Source organism: Myotis myotis, unplaced genomic scaffold (assembly GCF_014108235.1).
Source record: "Myotis myotis isolate mMyoMyo1 unplaced genomic scaffold, mMyoMyo1.p scaffold_m19_p_5, whole genome shotgun sequence".
Taxonomy (NCBI): domain Eukaryota; kingdom Metazoa; phylum Chordata; class Mammalia; order Chiroptera; family Vespertilionidae; genus Myotis; species Myotis myotis.
Genome location: NW_023416357.1, coordinates 1,431,720 through 1,456,230, shown reverse-complemented (window position 1 = coordinate 1,456,230; position 24,511 = coordinate 1,431,720). Strand labels below are relative to the sequence as shown.

Sequence of the window (24,511 nt, the reverse complement as noted above, 5' to 3'; positions counted from 1 at the left end):
AGGTCGGGGGGGAGAAAAAGAGAGAGAGAGAGAGAGAGAGAGAGAGCGCCAAGACTCGAGGGGCCCCTCAGGGCTGCAGGCAAAGGTCTGCCGGGCCCGGTCCTGACCCGAGAGAAGGGACGCATCCTGCATCCCCGGAGGAACACACCTGGACCAAGCAGACTGTCCCAGCCGAGCTCCAGTTTCAAAAGCCGGTTTACACGAAGCCACATCACTCACCACGCACAGTATCTTGCTGGCACCATTTGTTCAAATCTCACTCATCACTAATGGGACTTTAGTGCATGCAGGTGTGTGGGGGGGGGGGGGGGGTGAACCATGAGGCCGTGGGCCCTGTGCTCCCTCCATCCAGGCCTCTGAGCTTCGAGTTTTGGTCACAGGGGTCAGGAAGGCCCTAGACCAGGGGTGGGCAAACTTTTTGACTCGAGGGCCACAATGGGTTCTTAAACTGGACCGGAGGCCGGAACAAAAGCATGGATGGAGTGTTTGTGTGAACTAATATAAATTCAAAGTAAACATCATTACATAAAAGGGTACGGTCTTTTTTTTTTAGTTTTATTCATTTCAAACGGGCCGGATCCGGCCCGCGGGCCGTAGTTTGCCCACGGCTGCCCTAGACACTCAACTCCCACCCCAGCCCTCATCCTGCTTCCAGACACACCAGGTCCAAGGCCACGCACTGCCCCTGACCGTCCTGTCCCCCTGAGAGAAGCAGGGTGCCACGTCTTTGACGCTCCTAGGGAGGCCCCTATGCCCCACGTGCCCTCTGACCCAGTTCACCCCACCTGCCCTCAACCTGACACCAGAAGGGAGGTGCCCTCTGACCCACAGTTCACCCCAGCTGACCTGGCCGCAGAAGGCACAGAAGGTCCATGTCACGTGTGGCCGGTCCCATTGCCAGGTCCATGGAAGCACAGACCCGCCACTGTCCTGCGGACTCCTGGCTGGACTTGCTCCTCCTTCCCCCCAACCGAAGCCCCGTGAGCTCTGCTCAGGTCAAGCTCGTCCAGACCCACACAGGGCGCCTCTGTCTCGCAGAAGAGATCACCCCTGTGCCCGCCGGCCTCACAGGAGGAAGCACGGGGCCACGCGCCCGGGAGGAGCGTCCTCCTGGGAGGGACGCCTGGTTTAGGAGCCTTTCTCTCCACCTCGCGCCTCCACCTGCCCCAGGTCAGCAGCCAGGGCAAGTCTGCCGCCTCCACCTGCCCCGGGTCGGCAGCCAGGGCAAGTCCGCCGCCTCCACCTGCCCCGGGTCGGCAGCCAGGGCAAGTCCGCCGCCTCCACCTGCCCCGGGTCGGCAGCCAGGGCAAGTCCAGCCCAGACTGCAGGACCTTTCTTCCCCGGAGCCCAGGGTCCCTGGGAACCGCTTCCGGGGCTAAGGCTAAATACACATCATCTCCCCGCAGTGTCTGGAGAGAGGGCTGTCTCCCAGTAGGGGGGTGGGGGGGCACGGCCAGGCGTCTCCTGGCTCCGGCGGCGGTTCCATCCGCCTCCGCATGCTCAGTCCTCAGCCCTGCACCTGCACACGCTCACCCACCTTAGACGCGGTATCCCCAGCGTGTCTGCCACAGGCTTATAATCCCCTTCCTCTTGCTCATTTCAGTTGTAGAGTCCGAACACATAAAACCAGCAGCCTTTCCTCCCTTACTTTTTAAGTAAGAAAGGGACTCAGGGCGTCTCAGTGAATCGACAAGGACTCATGAGAAAAAAAAATCCCAAAACACTTGGACACATTCTTTCTGTGGTGCAGGCAAGCACATCCCACACAAGATACAGCCACCGAGCAAGGGGGGCGATCAAAGACCAAGGATACAGCCAACGCCCGGCGCCCCCGTGCCAGGCGAGAGGCCCAACACCACGCGGCCCCCAAAGCCTCCGCTCCCCCACCGCCTGAGCAGGGGCTCCACCCAGCCCGGCCGGCCTCTGGGCAGGCGGCTCAGGGCTGACCAGCACTGCTGGGGGCTTGGCAGTGCCCCTGGCGTCAGCCCACAGGTGCGAGCAGGTTCCACCGCCACCCCCAGGCAGCCCACCAGGATCTCCCCTGCCAAGAGCTGCTGCCTGGGGCGACTACAATGAACTCTTCTTCTACATCATCTACCCAGACCTATGACCCCACAGCGAAGGTGGCTGAGTTCTGGAAGTCTGTGGAAATGAAATCACACGCGTGTATTTCCTGTAACTCTGTCCACTCCGTGCTGTGTCTGTGGAATGGATTGCTGTGTACTACGGGGCGGGAGCTCATGGATCTTACTTTTAGTTCCTATATGTTCGCTGCTGTGTGGTACCCTATGAAATTAAATTCCACGATTCACTAATCCAAGCTGTTACTGATGGGCACTGCATTATTTCTGATATTTACAAATCCTTCTGCTAGAACACCCCCTGCCTAGGTCCTCCCACAACCACACAGGCGCACGGTCCTGGTCACGCAGCGCTGAGCTTCCTGTTCCCCCCGGCGTGCAGGAGCCCCGGTCCCGGCCAGTGGGGACAGTTCCCGGCTAAGCGCTCCGAGCTCAGCTCCTCGCGCAGCACCTCCCGGCATGGGGACCGCACCCATGTGCGTCGCTTACCGTGCGGATGCCAAGTCTACAAACAGCAAGTGAGATCTGGAGACATTCAGACATCCTCTAAGATTAAAATGAGAGCAAGAGGTTACAACCGAGTGTCCCACCGGACGCCTGCCCCTCGTCGCGCTTCTCTCTTGGAAGAAAAGCAGCTGCCCTCTGACCCCGGCCTGTGAGCAGGCGGCCGCGCTCTCCTTCCCTCGCCGTGGCAGGCCAGCGCCCCTGGACAGGAAGGGGGACCGCCATGGGCCCTGCGATTCCACAGCACCACGCAAAGATAGGCCTCTGGGCGGGCTGGATTTTGTTTGCTTTAAATACTGTTCAAATAGCCAATTTTCAATGATAAATTCTTTGATTGCTAAAAATTAGTTTTATAAGCATCCCTCGCTCCATTCATAACAGGTTATAAATATCCACAACGCTCATGGGAAAGTAAGCTTTGTAAACGGGAGAAGTTACCACAGTTCTACACTCAAAGTCTGAATGGGCGGAGTTAGAGCGGACTGGGGCCCTGCTCTTGGAATATAAACGGCAGCACCGGGTTCAGAATTCCCAACTCCTCACTCGCAAAGCAAGTTCGGGTTCCTGAAACTCATGTTTGCTCACAAAGCCATTCTCCCCCAACCTGATGCTGACGGCTCTCTGTTAACTGGGGGGCTATGCCAGTAGGCTGAGCGGCAGGTACCCTAACGTGGCTCAGTCCGGCACTGCGCCTGCGGCTTCCTGCGGTCCAGGGGGCCCCACGACGCCTCCGCCACCATCTCGGCATCCGTGGCTGCACCCACGGTGCCCGGAGGCTGGAGCACAGCACCCCGATTCCCACAGCGGCCCCAAGGCTCCCGGGCCAGGAAGCGTATCTGACTAACTCTGCAAAAGGCCCCGCCTCCTCAGAATCCCGAAGAAACTGAAATCTGTATGATTAAGACAACTGGTGAGCCCGGCGGCTGGCTCAGGGGTTGAGCGTCCACCTCCTGACCTGTGAGCCAGGAGGTCACGGCTCGATGCCCAGTCAGGGCACATGTCCAGCTGCGGGCTCGATCCCCAGTGTGGGGCGCGCAGGAGGCAGCCGATCCGTGACTCTCTCATGGATGTTTCTCTCTCCCCCTCTCCCTTCCTCTCTGAAACCAATAAAATATATTTTTATAAAAGGTATCTGAGAGCACAGCGGAGCTGCTCTGCCCTGGGACAGGAGCTGGTAATGCATCGCAAGGGTCAGTTCACAGTCTCCCCGAGATGCCCTGTTGCCAGCACCCGCATCACTGCGGCCGTAAGGCACAGCCTGGGGTGAAAGATGAGTCGCTGGCTGTCTCCAGTTAAAGAGTGACTCTCTGCCCTGGCGACCCGCCGGAGCCTGAGCCACACTCACAGCCCACGAGGCGGCCGGCGGGAGCCGCAGGCCTAGCCCCCTCCTGTGCTGCTTCACCTGATGGAAGCGCCAGAGGAGATGCTGCCGGCAGCCGGTCCCGGGGGGCTGGGGGGGGAGGGGTGCTAACACCGGCTGAGCAGGGACAGGGCATCACGGGGAATCCAGACAGACACGAGGAGACACGCAACGGGAAGTGGGCGTGACTACTTACAGTTACGGTTGTTTTCCCTAAGAAATGCCAAAGGCAAGCATGGAAATAAAGGAGAAAAACACTTCAACGAGAGGCAGAACGTAAACGTCGTTCACTCCACAGTCCGCACTAACCACCAGGAGGCGGAACAAGTGTCAGCCCTGGAGGGTAAGAAACAGCTTCTCTTCTAGACGAGCTGCCGCCAAGACCCAGATGTCCCCACGCGCTGCACACGCCTCGTCCTGACCACAGCGAGGCCACGGCTGCGCATCGGCGTCTGCCCGCCTGTCGTCGGGGTGATGCGATGACAGGTGAACACAGTCCAGGCCCCGCCTCAGAGCGCCGCGCGGGGAGGAGGACAGGAAACGTCACAGGCAGTGCCTGGCCGATCCAGACAGGGTCCGACCCCGAGCCGGGAAGGGCACTGGGCGCTGGCATGGGCGCCGGCCCCTGGCGAGCGCGGAGAAGCCTGCCTGCCACCTTCCGCCTAGTAGGGAGTGGGGCAGGGGACGCGGGAGGCCTGCGCGTGTGGCTTTGTTTTTTAAGGTGGAAGAGGCCTTTTTCTTAGGCGGTAAGAGATCTTTCTCATGACAGCTGAAGTATCAGCCTTAGCGTTGCCGCCCCCGGCACTGACTCCCCGAAGTCTCCCGGCCCCGGGTGTAAGGGTGGCCGGAGCGGCTCAGGATGTCAGACGCCAGGCTGAAGGCGCGTGTACTTGGCGTGAATCCCCTTTGTTGCATAGCCTGAGCGCCGACTGTGTGCAGGCCAGTCCCTGCAGAGACCCCGGCGCACAAGCCCGGTTCTCAGGGAGCGGGGGCGGTTGGGGGGGGCGGGGGGGAAGGGGGCGGGACAAAAGCAACAACGAAACCAACTGGATGAGGACAAATGCTACAAAGAAAGAGAAAAGAACAGAACAGAATGTGCCAGGGAGAGGAAACCTGGGGTATGGCCACCTTTGAGAGCAGATGCACTTCCAACAATGTCTGACCAGTGACATGCGGCCCCCAGCCTGCTGTTGTGAATAAAGCTTTATTGGAACACGGCCACATGCCTCAGTTTACGTGTCACCCAGGCCTGCTTTTGGGGTGGCTGAGACAGAGACTGCGGCCTGCAAAGCCCGAAACACTCCCCCGTGACCCTTCACAAGAGCTGCCCACCCCCCCCGACCCCCACCCCACCCCCAACCCCGCTGCAGCCCGGCACCTGGAGTCCCCACAGCAGAGCTGTTTCAATGCCACTGGAGCCAGGCCGGCAGACAGAGCTGCCTCTGCACTGTCCAGGGCGCCCACATGCCCACCCAACACGGGGGTCAGGACGAGCCTGCTGAGTGCAGGAGCCAGACAGGAGGAGGGAGGGGCTGGGAGGGAGAGGGGAGGAGAGCTGTCTCCACCCCGAACCCGTCGGGCAGGCGCCCTTCGGGGGATGTTCTCAAAGCCCCAGGTTCCTTTCTTGCGGCAGCTGGGCAGCTGAACACTGGGCACCCCCAGAACAAAAACCAAGGGCCTAAAGTCACTAGTTTCATTTCAAGCAAGTGAACACGACGAAAAGGCTGCTTCTAAACCACGTCCTGTGAGCTGTGAGTCCCCAGAAGTGCCCCCCAGACCCCCCCGGAAAAGGCCTGCTGCCCCTGCTGCCGCTCCGACCCCTCCCATGATGGCAGCAGCAGTGGGGACACAGTCGCTGCAGGCACGCTGGGCTCAGGAAGCAGGACTGCTCTCAGCAGCCACCCATGAGCCGTCACACCTGACTCCTCTCTCCGCCGTCTCTTCACCATCATGCGTTCATGTCGGCTCACGGAGGCCGGGCTTTCATGAGGACTAAGCTGCGCACGCCTCCTCACACAGCCGTGTCCCCTCAGCTTCTTCCCGCCCACTGTGCTCTGCTCTGCAAAAATGCCAGATTTAAAGAGTTTTAAAACCAGCAACTGAGAATCTGTTCTGAGCAGGGAATCAAGAGAACACTCTGACCCAGCCTGCTCCACGAAGCGGCTGAAAGTGAGTATGAGGCTCACACACTCCATGAGGTCTAAGCGTGAGGCGCTCAGCACGGAGGAACTGGAGACGGTTCCCCTGTGGGTGCTGCTTCCCAAGGCGGCCAGTCCGGCCAGGCCCGTCCCCGAAGGAAGACACACGGGGAGAGGCTGACGCGTCGCTGGCGCGGGAATCCAGGTCCTTCCCACGCGGCTGCAGAGACCTCGGCCTGAGCCCAGCGAAACGCGGCACAGATCCGCTGCGGGCTCGCAGGGGCCCTGAAACCAGCAGGAAACGCAAAGGAAGCCCAGGACGGACCAGCTTGTCCTGCTTGAATACCAGGGCTTGGAACCCAACATCACGGGAGGGCTGTGCTGCACAGAGAGGAATACGGTGAGTAATGTAGACGCACAGCACTCCCGCGCACGACGGGGAGAAAGGAAACCCATCATCGCAGGAGGCTCAGAGCCGGGACACACGTGCAGCCAGCGTGCAAGCGACACACAGCCGCACCCCTCAGCTCAGCGCCCCGCGCCCCACAGCTCAGCGCTCCGTGCTCCCCAGCTCAGCGCTCCGTGCTCCCCAGCTCAGCGCTCCGTGCTCCCCAGCACGTGGCCAGGCGGGAAGCAGCCAGAGGGCCAGGGAGCCGGCCATCAATCACCAGCCGGGGAAGTGCTCAGAGGCATGAACTTGACTTTCAAGCTGTTCGGTTCCAACAGAACAGACACTGAGCCTTCCCAACCCCATTTGATCCTGGGCAGGACCTGGAGAGCCTGCCCACTGTCACGGCCACAGGGCCGGGCAGCCTGGCCACGGGGACTCAGGCACCCGGGGCCACGGGCCAGGCCCTGTCACCCCACTGCACACCCAGGGGCGGCCACGACCTTCACCCCGGTTCCCAGCGGTGCGGGCAGCGGGGCAGGAAGGGGTGAGGGTGGGCGCTGGAAGAATGAACGGAACCGGGAAGCTTTGTGGCAACAAGAGTGCCCTCGGCCCCGTTTTCCATCCGAGTCCCAATCCAATCAGAGGAAACACTTCCACCACGTTTACGGTCCCAGGGCTTGGTAAGAGTCTGTGCTTCACCCTGAGCTGGTGTCGGGGTCACCAGTGTCCCCAGTGCCCGAGGCTCATAGGAAACGGTTGTCTGCACGAATGAATGGAAATCATGTGAAGGAGCATTATGAGCGCTGATTTCACGGAGCTAGAGAAGAACGGAAGACAGCGCGCCAGGAAGGAAGACGATGGAGAAAAAATGTAGGAAGTCTGCAGTCATCTAATCACTCCCATCTTCCCCACAGACGGCATTAATCCTCAGAGGCCTGGACTGGGCTGCCCACGCGCCCCCCCTCGTCGGTGGCGGGGCCAGAAACACAGTCGAGCCACGTGAGTCCCCGGTACCTCCGAGCTTATCGGAATTGCCAAACAAAGCCCACAACTGGACAAGGTAGGAATTTCAGAACGCAGTCAAGTGATTTCTCAAAAAAAAAACCCCAAAACCCTCTTCGCTGTCATGCACGGGCATCGGGAGGCAGCCCCGGGCAGCTTCGGGTGTTCCGGACTCAGGAGGGTCCCCTTAAAGCCCCACCACATACAAAGCAGTGCCGAGGGTGTGAAGTGATCGGAAGCCGCCGACGCACTGGGTGCGGTCTCGCCGGTGCCACCACTGTAGAAACACGTGTCGCACACGCTGTGAGCCAGGTCCCACACCCCCAACAGGAGGGGGTGCTTTCCCACCGAAACCATGTACAGAACGTCTGCAGCGGCTTTATTCCCACACCCGCCAACCACCGAACGGGAAGACTAGTCCCGGGGTATTCACACCGTATGACATGGCGGCCCTGGCCGGCGGGTCAGGCTGGACATCGTCCACGCACTGGAGGGTCACAGGTTTGATTCTTGGTCAGGACACGTGCCCAGGCTATGGGTTCGGTCCCCGGTCAGGGCACGTACAGGAGGCAGCCGACTGATGTATCTCTCTCACATCAACATCTCTCTCTCCGCTTCTCCCTCTCCCTCTCCCCTCCGCTCTCTCTAAAAAAGTCAATAAAAAAAGCAGCACAATACTTAACTATCACACTGCAGCAAAAAGAACAAACTGCCCAGCCGGCGTGGCTCAGGGGCTGAGCATCGACCTTGAACCAGGAGGTCACGGTTCGATTCCCAGTCAGGGCACGTGCCCAGGTTGTGGGCTCGATCTCCAGTGTGGCGCGTGCAGGAGGCAGCCGATCCATGATGCTCTCTCATCATTGATGTTTCTCTCTCTCTCTCCCTCTCCCTTCCTCTCTGAAATCAATAAAGAAATATTTAAAAATAATAATAATAAATTAATAAAACCATTTTTTAAAATGCATGTTAAAGTTTTTTTATAAGATTACCAGATCATTTGCCACCTAAAAAAATGTCTTTGGCCTGGCCTGTGTGGCTCAGTGGTTAGAGGGCCGTGGGCTTGACTCCCAGTCAAGGGCAGGTGCCTCCGTCGCAGGTTTCCCAGGCCTGGCAGGGGCAGGTGTGGGAGGCAAGCAATCGGCCTCTCTCTCTCTCCCCCGGCCTCCCTCCTTCCCACTCTCTCTAGAAATCAATAAAAAAATACCCTCTGGTGAGGATAAAAAAAAAAGTCTCTGAATCAGACCAGGAGAAAAGGGGGAAATGAAAATTAATAGTAAAGTTAACTTTGACATCCAGCTTGAGACCAGAAAATACCGGTAAATGGCAGAACACACAAAAGGGGACATTCTCCTGTCCAAGGTCAGGGACAACGGTTAGACACCCAGCTCTTAAAACGCACAAGAAAGAATCTGCTCCTACAGAGTGTTTAGTTAAATTACTTCACGGAGATTGTACGCTGCCATTTCTGGGGAGAAGCAAAATCCCCAAAGCGTGGCTGACGGGAGGGAAAGGAAAGGAAGGACGAGAGAGACGCTTCCTCTCCACTCGCCCTCTGCCGAGGCCGCTCTACGGAGCCATCAGTCACGGGGCAGCCCTCACAGGCCTACAGAAATGGCATATGTTATTGTGCTGCTTTTTAATTGATTGGCTTGAGAGAGAGGGAGAGACAGAGAGAAACATCAGCGTGTGGTCCCACTTACTCATGCATCCATTCGCTGACCCCTGTATGTGCCCTACGAGGGGTCGAACCCGCAACCTTGGCGTGTCGGGACCACGCTCTAACCGCCTGAGCGACCCGGCCAGCTGTGTGGTTATGATTCAAAGCACTTCACCGTTTGCTCCTAGAGCCAGTCCTCGCAGAGCGCGGACGCCGCCTGGATTTTGACAAGGAGGAAGCTGTGGCTCAGGGGACTCCCCTTAGACCAGGCTCCAGGACTTGGGGTTCAGAAGGAAGTGCGTTCCACATGCACACTCACTCACAGTCAGGCACTGTCCTGAGCCCCCACAAATACCAACTCGTTTAAGCAATACCAAGGGCTTTAAAACATAGCACCGCTTGACCCTCCAAATCCACTTCTAGAACCTGATCATACAGCAAGAATACTCCCAAGGATTAAAGCCCCGCCCAGAGTTGCCACCCTGCCGACGCCGAGTGAAGGCTGGGTCATAAAAACACGTCGAACTTTGACCCCATTTCCAAATTTCCTTGGCGTTGGCACCACTTTCTGTAGAGACTACAGCACCAGAGGACGCAGGCTCCTGACACCCTGGCTTGGGGAGGGATAGGGAGGGGGATCACAGCAGAGCTCTCTGTAACAGCCCACAGCGCAGCAAACACAAGACAGTCAACTGGGCGATGCGTTAGGAAAAGCATGTTTACCCGTACAATGCAGACGGTGAATGCTGTGGGAGAGACAGTGTTAATTCGTCAGTGTAAAAGGGTCACAGAAGCATACCCTCACTACGATGCCAGGTTACAAATGTTCGGCAGTTCTCTGCAGGCTGCTGGATTACGGGTAGTTCTCCCAGGGTGCTTTGCTACGCTTTCCAAATTTCCTTCACTAAGCTTTGACTTTTTTTTTAACCTTTATTGTTGAAAGTATTACATATCCCCCTTTTTCCCCCATTGACCCCTTCCAGCCCTTCCCCACCCGAGGCCTTCACCACCCTATTGTTTGTGTCCACCGGTGATGCATATCTTCTATCCATACATAAAAAAGGCTAATATGCAAAGTGTCCCCTCGGGAGTTCGACCCAGAGTTCGATCGCTCGCTATGACGTGCGCTGACCACCAGGGGGCAGCGTGGAACGAAGGGAGGCCCTGCCGGCAGCTGGACGGCACCGATCGGCCCTGATTGCCGGCCAGGCCTAGGGATCCTACCCATGCACATATTTCGTGCACCGGGCCTCTAGTATGTATATAAGTTCTTTGGTGGATCACCTCCCACTCACCTACCCTACCCTGCCTTCCCTCTGAGATTCCGCGTAAGTTTTTGCTGTAATGATAATAAACCTGTTACCAAAATAATCTTAGGCCTTACATGGGCAAGAATATAAGTGCGTATACCTGTGTTAATGTGATTACAAAATGATTGCTATAAACTGCAAAACAAGCTGATGAATCATAAGACTAAAATGCACATAATAAAATCTCCTTAAACAATGTACGTGCTTCCTCGTAGAGAACTGAAAACAAGTAAACACACACAACCACGCCTGAAAGCCAACACCTATTCCCCACTGTGAGCTCTCCCAGCACCCAGGCGAGCTCCACGGGGTCCCCGGACACCCAGCAGGTGCCTGGACACACGCAGCCGCGCCTTCATCGCCACAGCGCCGGGGACAGAAAGCCAGTTTCCAACAGGCGAGGCAGGCGGCCAGCGACACACAAAGCAATACTGCATGCTGCTTACCCAGCACGCACATGCAAGAACAACACGGCACACGCGTGAAGCGGCAGCCACGAACGGGGGCAGTCGTCCCCAGGGGGGGAGGGGAGAGAAGAGGTGTCAGGCTTCAGCCACAGCCCCAACCTCCTTTTTCTTTGTCAAGAGCATCAGTTTTGAAGTAAAAACGGCAAAATGTTAACAACCATTGGATCAGGCAGGCAGGTACACAGAGGTGCGTTTTACTATTTTCTTTACTTTTCTAAACACGAGCATTCAGAACACTCGCATTTATTAAAAATCAGACTTTGGCCCAGCCAGTGTGGCTCAGCCGCTGAGCATCGACCTACACACCGGGAGGTCACTGAGGCAGCCGATCAATGATTCCCTCTCATCATGGATGTTTCCATCTCTCGCTCCCTCTCCCTTCGTCTCTGAAATAAATAAAAAATATATTAAAAAAAAGAAAGAAAGAAAGAAACATAGATCAGCCACCTCCTGCACAGCCCCCACTGGGGATCGAGCCCACAACCCGGGCATGTGCCCTGCATGGGAATCGAACCATCACCTCCTGGCTCCTAGGTCGCTGCTCAACCCCTGAGCCACGCCGGCCGGGTGACGCCGGAGTCTGCACTTGAGCTCTACCAGTCAGACCGGCCACGTAAGGTGTGGAGCCCAGTGCAAAGCAGAAATGTTCGCAAAGGACCAACAACGGAAAATGTCAGACAGCCACTGCAGAGCACTCAAGGACGCGCAGCCCCGGGCCCCGGCCTCGTGGGAGGTGTCTGTGTCAGCACTTCCCAGACACGTGGAAATGAGGGTCCCCGAGAAACGGCCTGGGGCTCCCCCAAACCAGAAGCATCCGGGAGGTGCAGGCGAGGGGCAGAGCCAAAGCCCACCATAGCCTGGTGGTGGCAGAGTGGGACCGCCAGCTCCCGGGTTCCCACCACGGAGGCACCGCGCCTTCCCTAGACGCTCCTTCCCCCTCTACCTCGGGAGCGGCCCTTTCTAGTTCGGTCATCACAGGCCTTTGCCTACCGACAGCAGCAGCGAAAGGCGACGGGGCAGGGCCTGCCAGGCAGCTGCTTGCCGGCAGCTCTGGGGAAGGAGCTGAGGGACAGACCCCGGTCTCGGCGGCGTCTCCAAGGAAACGGGCGCCGCGGGAGGCCGGAGCCTGGCCCTGAGGTCACGCCAGGGGCTAACGGGCTGCCTGGAAACCATCTGCGGCCACGGGGAGACATCAGATGCTGAAGGTCAGCGCAGTGACCGGTGGACACGGAGGAGGGGGGAGGCTGGGGCGCAGCAGTTTCCATGCAGCCTCGTCCTGCAGCCACGCGGCGGGGCCAAGGCCTGGACGCAGGAACACCGGTGGGCGGTTCGGGGACCTGGCTGCTCACCCTGTGCCTAGGAAGTGGCACAGTATTTACGTGAAATGACTGTCCATTTCACCCGCATCCCATCGGCTTGAACACCAGTGGGGGGAGGAGGAGAGGGGGCCTGGGGCCACAAGCCCAGCGCCACCTGTCAGTCCTGTGAGCCTGGGGGTGACAGGCCTCCCGGGGCCTTGGAGAACACCACAGTGTCCGGCACACAGCAGGGTTCACTGATTTCACCCCCAAAGCTCTACGCTCCGCACCCCACCCGCAGGCAGCCCGCACATGGCTGGGCGCCCTTCACCACGCAGGCTCCTAGAGGCACGAACCATGTCCTGCGTGTCCTCGCCTGACACACTCTCCAGGGTATGTCAAGGTTGCGGGCTCCATCCGGGGTCAGGGCACGTACAAGAAACCACCAATGAGTGCAGGAATGAGTGGCCGCCGTGGTCTATGTGGCTCGGTTGGTTAGAGCGTCATCCTGTAAACTGAAGGGTCTCGAGTTCGATTCCCAGGCAGGGCACACGCCCAGGTAGTGGGTTCCAGCCCTGGTTAGGGTGCGTAAGGGAGGCAACCATTCGATGTTCCCCTCTCTCTCTCTCTCTCTCTCTCTCTCTCTCTCTCTCTCTCTCTCTCCTTCTTCTCTCTCTGTAAAATCAATAAAGACATAGCCTTGGGTGAGGTTTTTTAAAAAGTGAAACAACAAAGTGATATTTCTCTTTCTCTCGCTCCCTTCCTCTCTCAAAAAACTCAAAAAATCAATTTAAAAAAACATTTTGTAATAAAAAAAAGACTGGAGGGACCCAAGCCAGAGAACCGAGCTAACACCCTTCATCCAGGCCCCTGCCCAATGGCGTGGATGCTCCGAAAGCCTTTCGCTATGAGAACCGCCGGTGGGAGGTCTGCTGACTGCGTTCCCATTGTTTTTACCTTATTATTTATTAACAGAAGAATATTTAAGTGACTCTGACTAATCTGGTTAAAACTAGCACGTGTTTGGCCTGTGCTGTTATCTTACAGTCAAGGTGACCACAGTGGGAACACACACCCAGGCACATTCACAGTCCCTCGGAGCTAAAAACAGCACATGTTTGAGACGGGTGGACAGCAGAGGAATCACACGTGTGCCTCCCCGGGTCCTTGCAGGCGGGCTGACGGACAGCCTGCTCCTCTGCGCCCGGTCCCTCTGTGGGACCATCACCAAGCTCTCCTCTGGGCTGGTTGGTGGCTGGCTGGTTGGTTGGTTTTCATCCTGCAAGTGGTGATGGATTTGAACCACCTTCTGGCCGTTGAACTTCCCCCTCACACGTCAGTTTTTCTATGTGATGCCAGGTCCTGCCTGTGACCGAGCACCTAGGCCGGGCTCGCCAACCTACACCAGGAAGAAAGCTAGAACCCAGACCCCACTGATCCCAGGCACGACGTCCAAGTGCAGTGACCACTCACTGACAACGAGCATCCGAGACGAACCACGCAGTGGGCGGTCACATTTCCAAGTCTCCCTCTGCATCCAAGTTCACAGTAAGACAACGGGACCGATGAAGTAGAGAGAACCCCACCAGAAGGCCCAGGGGCAGCACAAGCGGGCTCACTGCCCGCCCCCCCACCCCTGCCTTATCCAACCTGTCCCTGGAGAGCACGCCCCACAGCCCCACAGCCACGGTCACCCCGTCGGGCGCTCATCCCTCGTGACTGTCAGGGCCATGCACGAAGCAGGGGTCCCATGAAGACTTGCTGAGTGGATTAATAAGATCAGAATGCGGCTTTATCTCCGTAGGCAGTACACAGTCCACAGGAGCCCTGCGACTTCCTGCTTACTGATGAGCGCCCGCCTCTGGTGTAAAAGGCGGCCCAGTGTTCACCCCGAGCAGTAGCAGCCACTCCGCAGCAGGGGACAGTGTCAGCAATGCCCTCACGGGGGGCGCATCCCGTCTCACATCTGAAAAACAGCGTGCTGTGTCTACGTTCCTTTCCCTCCATCACCCCATCCAATCACGACAGGCATCCGAAACCCCGACACCTTTCCTTGCTGCTGTTCTGGGGGCAGACGGGGAAACAGGTGACATCCAGACCAATGACATGCGTGAGCCGCGACAAAGGAAAACTCAAAAGGGGAGGGATCTGGATGTTGGCCCCGTCCAGTCCCCGGGGAAACGGGCGGGCGTGTCTCTCTCTCTCTCTCTCTCTCTCTCTCTCTCTCTCTCTCTCTCTCTCTCTCTCTCTCGGTGACCCGCTGTCTTCTCCCGCCTCATTCGCCATCGCCTCACTCGGCCTGCTTGTCAGGAGAGAAGGAGGCCGGTACCACCTGTGGGAACGGCGGCAACATCTTTACCCACAGACGCGACAGGTACGAACGCCCCGGCCTCAAAGCCCGTCGTGAACACGGGAGGCAGGTGCCTGGCCTCCCGGGCTGAGCCCTCATCGCCTGGAAAACGGAGATCTTCCTGTTTACATCGCCGCCCGGGCTACGCAAATCCTATCTTGATCATCGTCAGTGGAGAGAAACGGCTACATGCTGCATTCCCCGGAACAAAACACCGAATCCAAACAGATGCTATCGCGCCTCCCGCGAGCAGCTGGCGAGGAAGGTGCCCGTGCCTCGCACCCGTTCACCCAGCAACCGAACAGGGCACTGGGGGACACACTTTACCTGGGACCCGCAAACCCCCGCTGTTCCCTGGCACTGACACCAACAAAAACCGGGTCCTAAATATTAAGGCACTAGCCCTGTCCCTCTAACTCAGAACATTCCTTGAAGTTAGGAAATCAAAAGCAACTTCTAAAATCAGAGTGCGTCATCCTCTGTTTTCACATCCGCAATCTTATTAAAAACGATTAAAAATAGCACTTCTATCTTCCTCTCTTTTCTCCTCCTTCCCACTCTCCTCCAGATACGAAAGGTTAAGCGGTGACATCCAGTCCCACACACAATGGGCAGCACACGCACAGCTCCCCCTCCAGCTTCCAGCAGAAGCAGGAAGTCACTCGCACACTCTGGCTGGAAGCTCCGTGGTTGGAGCATCATCCCAGGCCCTGAAAGGTCGCTGGTTCGATTCCCGGTCGGGGCTGCAGGCTCCATCCCAGCAGCAGGCAGCCAACTGATGGTTCTCTCTCTCTCCCCCCCTCTCCCTTCCTCTCTCTCTGAAAAAAAAAAAATCATTTAAGAAAATAGGCTTTTTTTTTTAAAAGAAAATCAAACATCTACTAAAAAGAAAAGTGGCCCTAACCAGTTTGGCTCACTGGATAGAGCGTCAGCTTGCAGACTCAAGGGTCCCAGGTTCGATTCCGGTCAAGGGCATTAAAAAATAATAATAATAATAAAAAGAAAAAGAAAAGTGAAGATGGCACACACATTATTCGTGTCTGCGCGCAGACACGGTGCTGGCGCTGGCCCACGCGCTCAGCAAACCCTCAAGGCTCGGACTCGGGATAAGAGAAGCAATGTTTCCCTGGAAGATGGTAAAGGAACCTGGGGCCCGATGAATTTGGAAAACAAGATCCCCGACACAGTCAACAACACCGGCCTTCATTCTTCGGGAGCTGGCTTGTAACTGGACGCCATATAAATTCCGTCTGTGAGACGGTCACTGACGGCAGGAGGGAGCACACCCTTTCTCTGAGGACGTAAACACAAGCACCAGCCCCAAAGGGTGGTTTTGCTTTTTCAGTACGGTTTCGGCGGCCTTCATGTTTTTGTGTGTTTTTTAAAGACTGAAATCTTTTTTAAAATATATTTTTATTGATTTCAGAGAGGAAGGGAGAGAGAGGGAAACATCAACGATGAGAGAGAATCACTGACCGGCCGCCTCCTGCATCCCTCACATCGGGGATCAAGCCCGCAACCTGGTTCACAGGTAGACGCTCAACCACCGAGTCACCCCGGCCGACAACCAAAGTTTTCTCTTTCTTTGCTCACCAAATGCTTTGGTGGGTTGGACACCTCCAAGACAGGTTCGTGGAGCAATTTGGAACTGTAACTCACCCAGCAATGAAGAGCAGGGCACAGTCAGATAAACCCCTTCACCAGCTCCGGGGGCAGGCGGCAAAGTCCCTCTAGACCAAGACAGAGGGAGCTGCTGGCATCAGCACAGGAACAACAAACAGAATCTGAATCCAGAATGTTTTCCTCTCTCCACGAACTGCCGGCTTCCCACAGCTCTGGGGGCGTGAGGCTGGCGGGACGCATCCATCTCCTTCACTGGATGGAGCCACAGCCAAGGCGCCATCACCAGCCCCCGGCGCCCAGCGTCCCCGGGCCAGACAGCATCCCTCCCGGCCTTTGTCAGCGCGGCACCAGCCTCGTTCCTAGAAGGCGCGGCCGGCCTCTGCCAGGCCCATCGGCGATGCACAGGCGACTGCACTCGTCCCACCGGGTGACAGGCGGTCACGGCGTCCGCCCACCTTCGTTAACTCGCAGGGCCACGGGGTTCCGCTACCAGGGCAAACGCCTGGCGACCTCAGAGGACCAAACCCGGCCCCGGGCCACCCGAACGCTGGAGCCCAAACCTGCAGCTCGGGGAGGTCTGGGTTCGGGAACCGTGCGAGGTGCCCGCAGGACCCCGCACACACAGCCGGGTCCATTGTTACGCCGGCGCGGCGCGGCGCGGCCCCCTCCCACCTGCGCTTCGGGGCGCAGCCCGGCCTAGGCGCTCGGCGGGGCGCACAGGTGAGCGGCGCGCACCGGCGGGAGGGCCGGCCCGGCGGCTTTATGCGCTTTTAAAGCCTCGCCGCGACCCGGGTCACCGCTTTGGAGATCTAATCGCAGCAAATGAGCGGCCGCCGGGCACTTAGGGAGCCATTCGGGTGATGGCTGTTTAATGGGACCTGGAGTCGCGCCGCCCGAGCGCGGAGGGGACGCGGCGGCCCTGCGCCCCCGCCCCGCGGCCTCACCTGTCAGCTCCGCCCCGAGCGCCAGCCCCGCGCAGCCCCCGGGCCGGGCCGCGGCGCGAGAGGGCCCCCCGGCAGCGCACCCCGGGAACGAGCGGGGCTGTCCCAGGCGGGGACCCCGCGCGCCGGTCCGCGGGGCGCCCCCGGCCCCGCCCCCGCCCCGGCCCCGCACCGCACCTACCAGATAATCCATGTACAGAAGCCCTCAGGTCCGCGGAGACCAGGCACCCGGCGCCCTCAGCATCCGGATCGGCTCCAAACCCGGAAAAAAGAGCGACTGGGCTGCGAGGAGCAGCCCCTGCAAAGCAGCGACGCGGAAAGTGCCGAGCGCCGCCGAGCAGCCGAGGCACCCGGGGCGCGGCGATTGGCCGGGGGGCGGGGGGCGGGCCTCGGGGACGCCGCGCGCTGATTGGCTGCGGCGTCTATAAAAGGCAGGCCTCTGCTGGGAAGCGCGGGCGAGGCCGGCCCAGGTTCCCGCGGGAGGGCGGGGCGCGGGGCGGGGCGAGGGGCGAGGGGCGGGGCGGGGCGGGAGCTGGGGCGGTGCAGGCGGAAGGGCGGGCGGTGCAGGCGGAAAATCGGTCACGGGGCTGCGCGCTTCCATAGCTTCCTCCTGGCGGAGAGGGGCGCCAGCTGGGCTCCAGGCCGCGCTGCTGGTGTCCCCTGCCACCCCCTAGGGGAGCCAGCTCCCGGGGAGCCCCTCGTCCCAGCGATTCCCGCCAGATCTGGCTGAGCCCAGCTGGGACTGTCCGAAGGAGCCCTCCTGAGGACGCCGCCTCCTGGGTGGGAGGCTACCCAGGCAGGGGCGCCAGCCGATGTGTCTGGGGGTGCATGGAGGCCCCCTCCGGTCAGATTGTTATAGAACAGAAAGAGCCAGGAAGATTCCAGGACGAGCGGAACAGCAGTCTGCAGCCACCTAGTAAATCCTATCTCCCTAGGCCAGGGGTGGGCAACCTTTTTGTGAGTGCGTGCCAAAACCAGCAAAATCTCTGACTCAAAACTCTTCTGCGTGCCAACCCTAATTTTTTGAGAACATGTTACGCCTACTTCATATCTCTTAAGGTGTACGTATGTGAAGAACCTTGAAAAAATAATAAAATTCATTCGAGCGACAAAAACAGTCTATGATGATGAAAAATGCATTTATTTTTTAATTTATTTTTTAATGTATACATGTACACTGATAGTCCGACAAAAAACTTTATGACTCCGTTGGTATTATCAGTGGGACTTTTGCTGCTGCATCACTGATGACAGAGATTTGACATCAGGTTTCTATTTCGTGACCTTCAGAGATATGCAGGAGCTACTGCTTCCATCCGTCAGGCTACTCCTGTTACGAGACTTAAGAAAATTCATCACTGAGAACAAAGACTCACAAGCGTGTGCGGATGAAACCAAAACACTGGTCAGATCTAGGAAGGCAGGGAGAGTTAAGGCAGAGGCATAGAAATTGCTCTTCCCCTCTCTCATCAATCCATGTCTATGGTCTTTAAGATAACTTGTTATGTAAAATTACTTATTTATCTAAGATGCACCTACACTGAATTTATCTGAAAAATAAAAAAGTCGATATTAAGAAAAAGATTGTAAATGGAAGATTATAAGAGAGGGTTTCGCTTGCCAGCAAAAGTTACTGGCGTGCCATGTTTGGCATGCGTGCCGGGGTTGCCCACCCCTGCCCTAGGCCAAGCAGGCTGGAGTAAATGGTTTGTACTTCTCCCAACCAGAGGGCAGATCGCTTAAATCACCCAATTTAGGCAGACGATAACAGAAATCCATTCAGTGCCATTTGCCAGCCACACCCTGGGACAGGCAAAGTAAGAGAATAAATCTCATTTTGGCACATCAGCAAAAAACTGATGAAAAAATAGTCTCCTGATTCACCACTAAGACCTCCCCTAAACGCCCAGCCTTTTAAAGCCCTGAAAAGGCAGGTGGCAGGTGCTCCCCCTCCTAGGAGCACTCAGTGCCATCCCTCCCTCCCCTCCCCTCAGGCAGGCATCTGCTAACCTCCAGGAGATTTGCCACCAGGGGAGCCATGGGCAGCGGCAGCTCGTCCTGGCTAAGCCCTGAGCCTGTCCCCCAGGCCTCCTGTTCTCGACTTCCCAGTGAGCCAGCAGCCGGCCTGGGCTCTCCTGTGGCTTCTTCTAGGCTCTCCCTATTTCGTTGTCCTCAGTAACTTTTGCTGTGGTCAATAAAGTCTTGCTTGCTTTTCTACATTTTGTCTCTCTCTTTTTTTTAATGGCTCAATTCCTCTTTTATTTGATGAATGTGTATTGATACCTACTTTATGCTAGGCACTGTGCCACACACCAAGGACACAAAGCATGGGCAACCTAGTCTCTGCCTCTCTCCCTCCCCCCCTTGGAAGGAAGGGAAGGGAAGGGGAGGGGAGGGGAGGGGAGGGGAGGGGAGGGAGGGAGGGAGGGAGGGAGGGAAGGAAGGAAGGAAGGAAGGAAGGAAGGAAGGAAGAAGGAAAAAGAAGATATATAGATGAGAAGAAGAGCCCAGCGATAGAGATCGATCGCTAGAGAGTCCCTACATACAGAAAGCCATACCTCACCGCTCCCAACCACGACCTCCCCAACAACGTAAATCTAGCTTACCGTCAGTTCAAGTCCTTCGTCTTACATCCTCCTTCCTTCCTGCATGAATCCGTCCCATTACTTCCTTCCTTCTTCTGTCATTCACATCTTAAGTCCTTCTTCCTCCTCCTCCACGCCCCTCCCTCCTCCCTCCCTCCCTCCCTCCGTCCCTCCTCAGCCCTCCCCCCCACTCCCTCCTTGCGTGACGCTTTCTTTTTCCCCCCAGCCTCTCGCTCTGACCCGGTTTTTGCTCGTGATAGAGCGTCGGCCTGCGACCTGAAGGGTCCCGGGTTCGATTCCGGTCAAGGGCATGTACCTGGGTTGTGGGCACATCCCCAGTAGGAGATGTGCAGGAGGCGGCTGATCGATGTTTCTCTCTCATCGATGTTTCTAACTCTCTATCTCTCTCCCTTCCTCTCTGTAAAAGATCAATAAAATATATTTAAAAAAAAAAAAAAAAAAAAGCAAGCTGATTCCCGCTGCAGCTCCATCAGCTCAGGAGCACGAGGCCCACCCTCTGAACTGGGAGAGACTGTTTGTGGGAGAACAAACCGGCTGTGAGACTTTCAAAGGCACATGTGAGCCCACCGAGCTGCCCCCTGCCAGCCAGTCAGCACCCCACTGGCCCTGCAGGAAGATCCGGAACGTTAACTCCTGGGGTCAGACCGGAGCGGGCATGGCCAGGGACACCAGGTACAGGGTCAAGGCCGAGCGTGAATTTCGTGGAGCTGGAAGAAAGCTGAGGAAACCAGCCAAACAAATCCATGAGAAGCAGTTGAACAAAGACAATTAAAATAGGGCCCTGGAGGTCTAAGACCCAAGTAGATGATTCAAGACGAAGACAAACACGGGCAGTGGGAAGCACATCAGAGGATGCCAGCCAGCGCCCCCAGCCCGAGGATGCCAGCCAGACAGAAGGACCACAGTGGCCAGGACAGTGAGTGAAAAAGATGCATAATGATTAAAGGAACAGCGATGTAAATCCTTCCCGCAGTGGCTTCACACAGGTAGGTTTACCATCAATGGCCCCACCAAACATTCCAGAAACAAAAACTCCAACCTTAACCTACTGCAGAGTCAGGGCTGCCTCCTCCGTGTCCTCGAGCACCAAGTGCTCTTTCCTCTGCTCACGTCCAACCTCCTCCTCGTATCAGGGCCCCAGTCAGCTTGGGTCAGAGCCCACCGCACAGCCTCCTTTTAACACACCTTCCTCCTCAAAGGCCCGTCTCCACCCACCATCACCTTCTGACGCACTGGGCGTTCGGGCTCGAACACCGAATTTGGAGTTTGCAGATGGAAGAACAGCAGTCGATGTCGGCAGTGTAAGAACAAAAGGGACATGATTCAGATTGATGAGGAATATCTGCAAACAACTCAGAGCCAGAAACCAGACTGGGGTGCCAGCTACCCCTGCCTCTGGTCCACGTTACACGGAAGGCCCTGGGCGATCAGACACACATATACACAGTGAGGATGGGGGAAGAAACCAGTCGTCTTCAGGAAGTGGTTGTGTGCAGAAAACACGAATCTATATATCAATCATTTGAGTGAAATGAAATCTCCTTACTCCCTAAAAATCAATAGAAAATTAATTGTATTTCTAGCTACTTAGCAACAAAGACAGGAAATGTATTTTAAAATGATCCTTAAGATACAAATTTTAGCCCAGTTGGCATGGCTCAGTGGTTGAGCACCAACCTGTGAACCAGGAGGTCACCGTTCGATTCCCAGTCAGGGCACGTGCCTGGGTTGCAAGCTCGATCCCCAGTAGGGGGTGTGCAGGAGGCAGCCGATCAGTGACGCTCTCTCGTCATTTATGTTCCTATCCCTCTCTCCCTCTCCCTTCCTCTCTAAAATCAATAAAAATATATATTTTTAAAAGATAGAAATTTTAAAAGCACCTAAGAATAATTCTTACAACTCTAAGAGTTTGAGATAAATTAAAAACTTAGATAAGATGTTCATTGATGGAAAGACTGTTGTAGTGAATTCTCCTCAAACTGATGTATAGATTCAAAATAATAACAGTCAAAATCACGGAGGACAGAATACAGAGAGAGCTCGGAACGGCCCTGAACGGGGCGAGTGCCCGTCTCCCTGCGAGCGAAGCTCTCACTCGGTGCCTGTGTGCATGGATGGCCGACACCGGCTGGGGAGCTGCGAACAGCGCAGCGGCTGTAGCCAGTCTGGCCCGGTCTGCATCTCCTCTTGGCTTCACCTCTCTAGTTCCGTGACCTCAGGCTTGTTACTTAACTCTCTGTAACTTATTTACCCCATTTTAATGGTAAGGAGGCAAGTGCCCCCCTGGCCGAGGTATTGGGGTTGATGGTGAATGCCGCGGCCGGGAGCCGCGCCTGGCCCCCTGAGCGGTGTGCAGCCAGCGGGCCGCTCCTGCCTCTGTTCTCTCCTCCCCGAGGCTGAGCTCCGGGAAGGAGGACACACGTGTCATTGGATGGGGCCGCCTCCGAGCCTAGCTCAGTGCCTGGCGCCTGCGCTGTGTTCGCTGTCCTGTTACCTGGCACAGGAGGGGGGTGGGGGGGCGCTGAGGGCGGTACAGATTGGGAGAAGCTGGCCAATGGCCTAAGTGTTTGAACCGCGAGCCCGTTCTCCACAGTGTCCCCACACTAGACATCCAAAGCGGGATCCGTGGGGATGCTTGTGGAAACACCCGCCAGTGTCTCGCTCACCCCGCAGCCCTTTAGAAGCCTCTGTTCCCCACGGGCCTGGGACCCCCAGCACAGCACTGCGTGGGCTCCGGCAACGGGGGCTGGGGGCCAGTCCTCAGCTCGCGGCAGCCTGTGCTGTCATCGCGTCCATTCAGGGCCCAGCTCTGGATTTACTTAATTTTTGTTCTCCCCACAACCACATCCCATAACAGGCCCTCATCCTCACGCTTCCAACTCGCGTCTCCTCCGCTGTCACCTTACTCCACGATGTCCCTGGTGGAACAAAAACCCTACATTTGTTGTCACCAGATCCATCAACTTTGGGCCTTATGGTTGGGGCTTTCGAAGCTTAAAAAAAAAAAAAGTCTTTTCTGCCGCAAGGTCACCAGTCTACGTGTTCAGTAACTTCCTGGCATTACCGAGCACGTGAGTGTCTTTTATCCATTTGGGATCGTCTTTCTCCCGCGCGTGCGGCTAAGCTGAGGTCTCGCTCGCTCGCTCGCTCGGCTGTTACCAGGCAGGGCTGGGCTGGGCAGGGGGCTCCGCGTCTTTGCTCAGATCTCTCAGGAAAGGGCCCTGAGTCCTGGGTGTAGGGGGATGTCAGTCGAGGGTCTGAGTGACGGTGTTCGCGGGGAACTTCGCAGCACAAAACAGAAAGTGGTCAGTTCTCAGGGGATCACAGCGCGTTTTATGAAAGTGACTTAACATATCGTGGTCCCAACACCTGATGAGTGACTCTCAAAGCGTCTGAAGAATCATGTGGACCCAGGTCACACGCACGACAGCACGAGGCTGCGAGTCGGACAGGAGGGGCCCAGCCCGGCGTGCTGCGAGGCGGTGTCCCAGGCACGGAGCTCTGGTCAGTCCCGTGGCTGCCATCGGAGCCCTGGAGGTTAATACTGAGGGCGACACGGGAGACCAGAGTGGCACCTGCTGAGCCTCGGAGTTCTGCTCTGCGTGGTTACAGTCCCGGCACAGGTGCGCGCGGGCTCCCTGCCCCCACGTCCGCAACGGCACTTGCTTCCTCTCATCCCGGCCAGTGGCCATGCCGGCAGGTGTGCGGTGGTGCCTCCGTGGCTGCGATGTGCACTTCCCTGAGGATCAGCGACCTTGAGCGCCTGTGCGTGGACACGCTGGCCGTGGGTATGTCCTCTCTGGAATGTCTATTCAGGTCCACGGCCCTTTTAAAGCAGGTGTTCCTGGTATTACGTTGTATGAGCTGCTGATATATTTTGAATGTTCATCGCTTGTCGGGTGTGTAATTTGCAAATGTCTCCCCATTCAGAGGCCTTTCGCTCTGCCGACCGCCCCTTCGCGAGCAGAAGCTTCTGAGTCTGATGTCGCCCCACCTTGACTTTGGCTTTTGTTGCTGAGCTTTGGAGTCAGGTCTGAGCAGTCATTGCCAACGCCGGTGTCCACCACCTTCTCCCTAGACTTCCTTTTATTTTAAATATATGTTTTTATTGATATCAGAGAGGAAGGGAGAGGGAGAGAGAGAAACATCAATGATGAGAGAGAATCATGTATCAGCTGCCAGGTTACCGCCTGGAGAAGAGGAGAAGGCCCCATATTCCTGCTCCCGGGCTCCCAGCTCCCTTCCTCCCGGGACCCTGGGGGGAGGGGGGTATTATTCTGCCAGGTCCTGTCACCCATGAAAGTCTCAGCACCGAGGTGACTCTAAAAGCAAATGAGGCCCAGCCTAAGTAGCACAACAGGACAGGTGGGCCAGGCTCCGCGTCATTCCGGCCCAGTCCACCATGTGACCAGGGACCAGGGTCTCCCCCACACAGAGAACAAAATACCCAAGACACGATGCCGGGAGCCGGTCCATCCTTGCTATTTCAAGGGACCTGGCATATATGGCATACTGTTCTTAATATGTTTGCTCACCTTCTTGGCACTATGTGTTTTAACCAAGGTCACCTCTCCAAGAAAGGTTGTTTCCCCAAGTAGGGATTTTCCCCTGAAGTTAGGGAGGGAATAAAACCCCTTAACTAAGTGCCAGGTGGGTAATTAATCACTTTAACTACGAACAATCATGCTTAAGCTACATAATCTTTACTCCCTGGAATGGAGATAAGAAACGCCCTAACCTTTGGAATAGAGATTGATAGAATTGGAATCAACTGGTATAAATA

At 56.8% G+C, this 24,511-nt stretch overlaps 1 protein-coding gene across 4 annotated transcripts in view; it reads right to left on the bottom strand.

The window, feature by feature from the left end:
• Window positions 1-17,469, bottom strand: part of ARL15 (ADP ribosylation factor like GTPase 15) — a 219,406-nt gene extending 201,937 nt beyond the window's left edge. For 3 of the 4 annotated variants that reach the window (XM_036309004.1, XM_036309008.1, XM_036309005.1), the window contains exons 1-2: window positions 17,304-17,469; window positions 2,571-2,627 (exon numbers count right to left, since the gene is read on the bottom strand). In XM_036309004.1, the coding sequence (XP_036164897.1) occupies window positions 2,571-2,627; window positions 17,304-17,315 (69 nt within the window). In that variant the 5' untranslated portion in view covers window positions 17,316-17,469. The remainder of the gene's footprint in view (window positions 1-2,570; window positions 2,628-17,303) is intronic. The other variant, XM_036309007.1, reaches the window with a different exon arrangement.
• Between the last annotated feature and the right edge of the window lie 7,042 nt (window positions 17,470-24,511).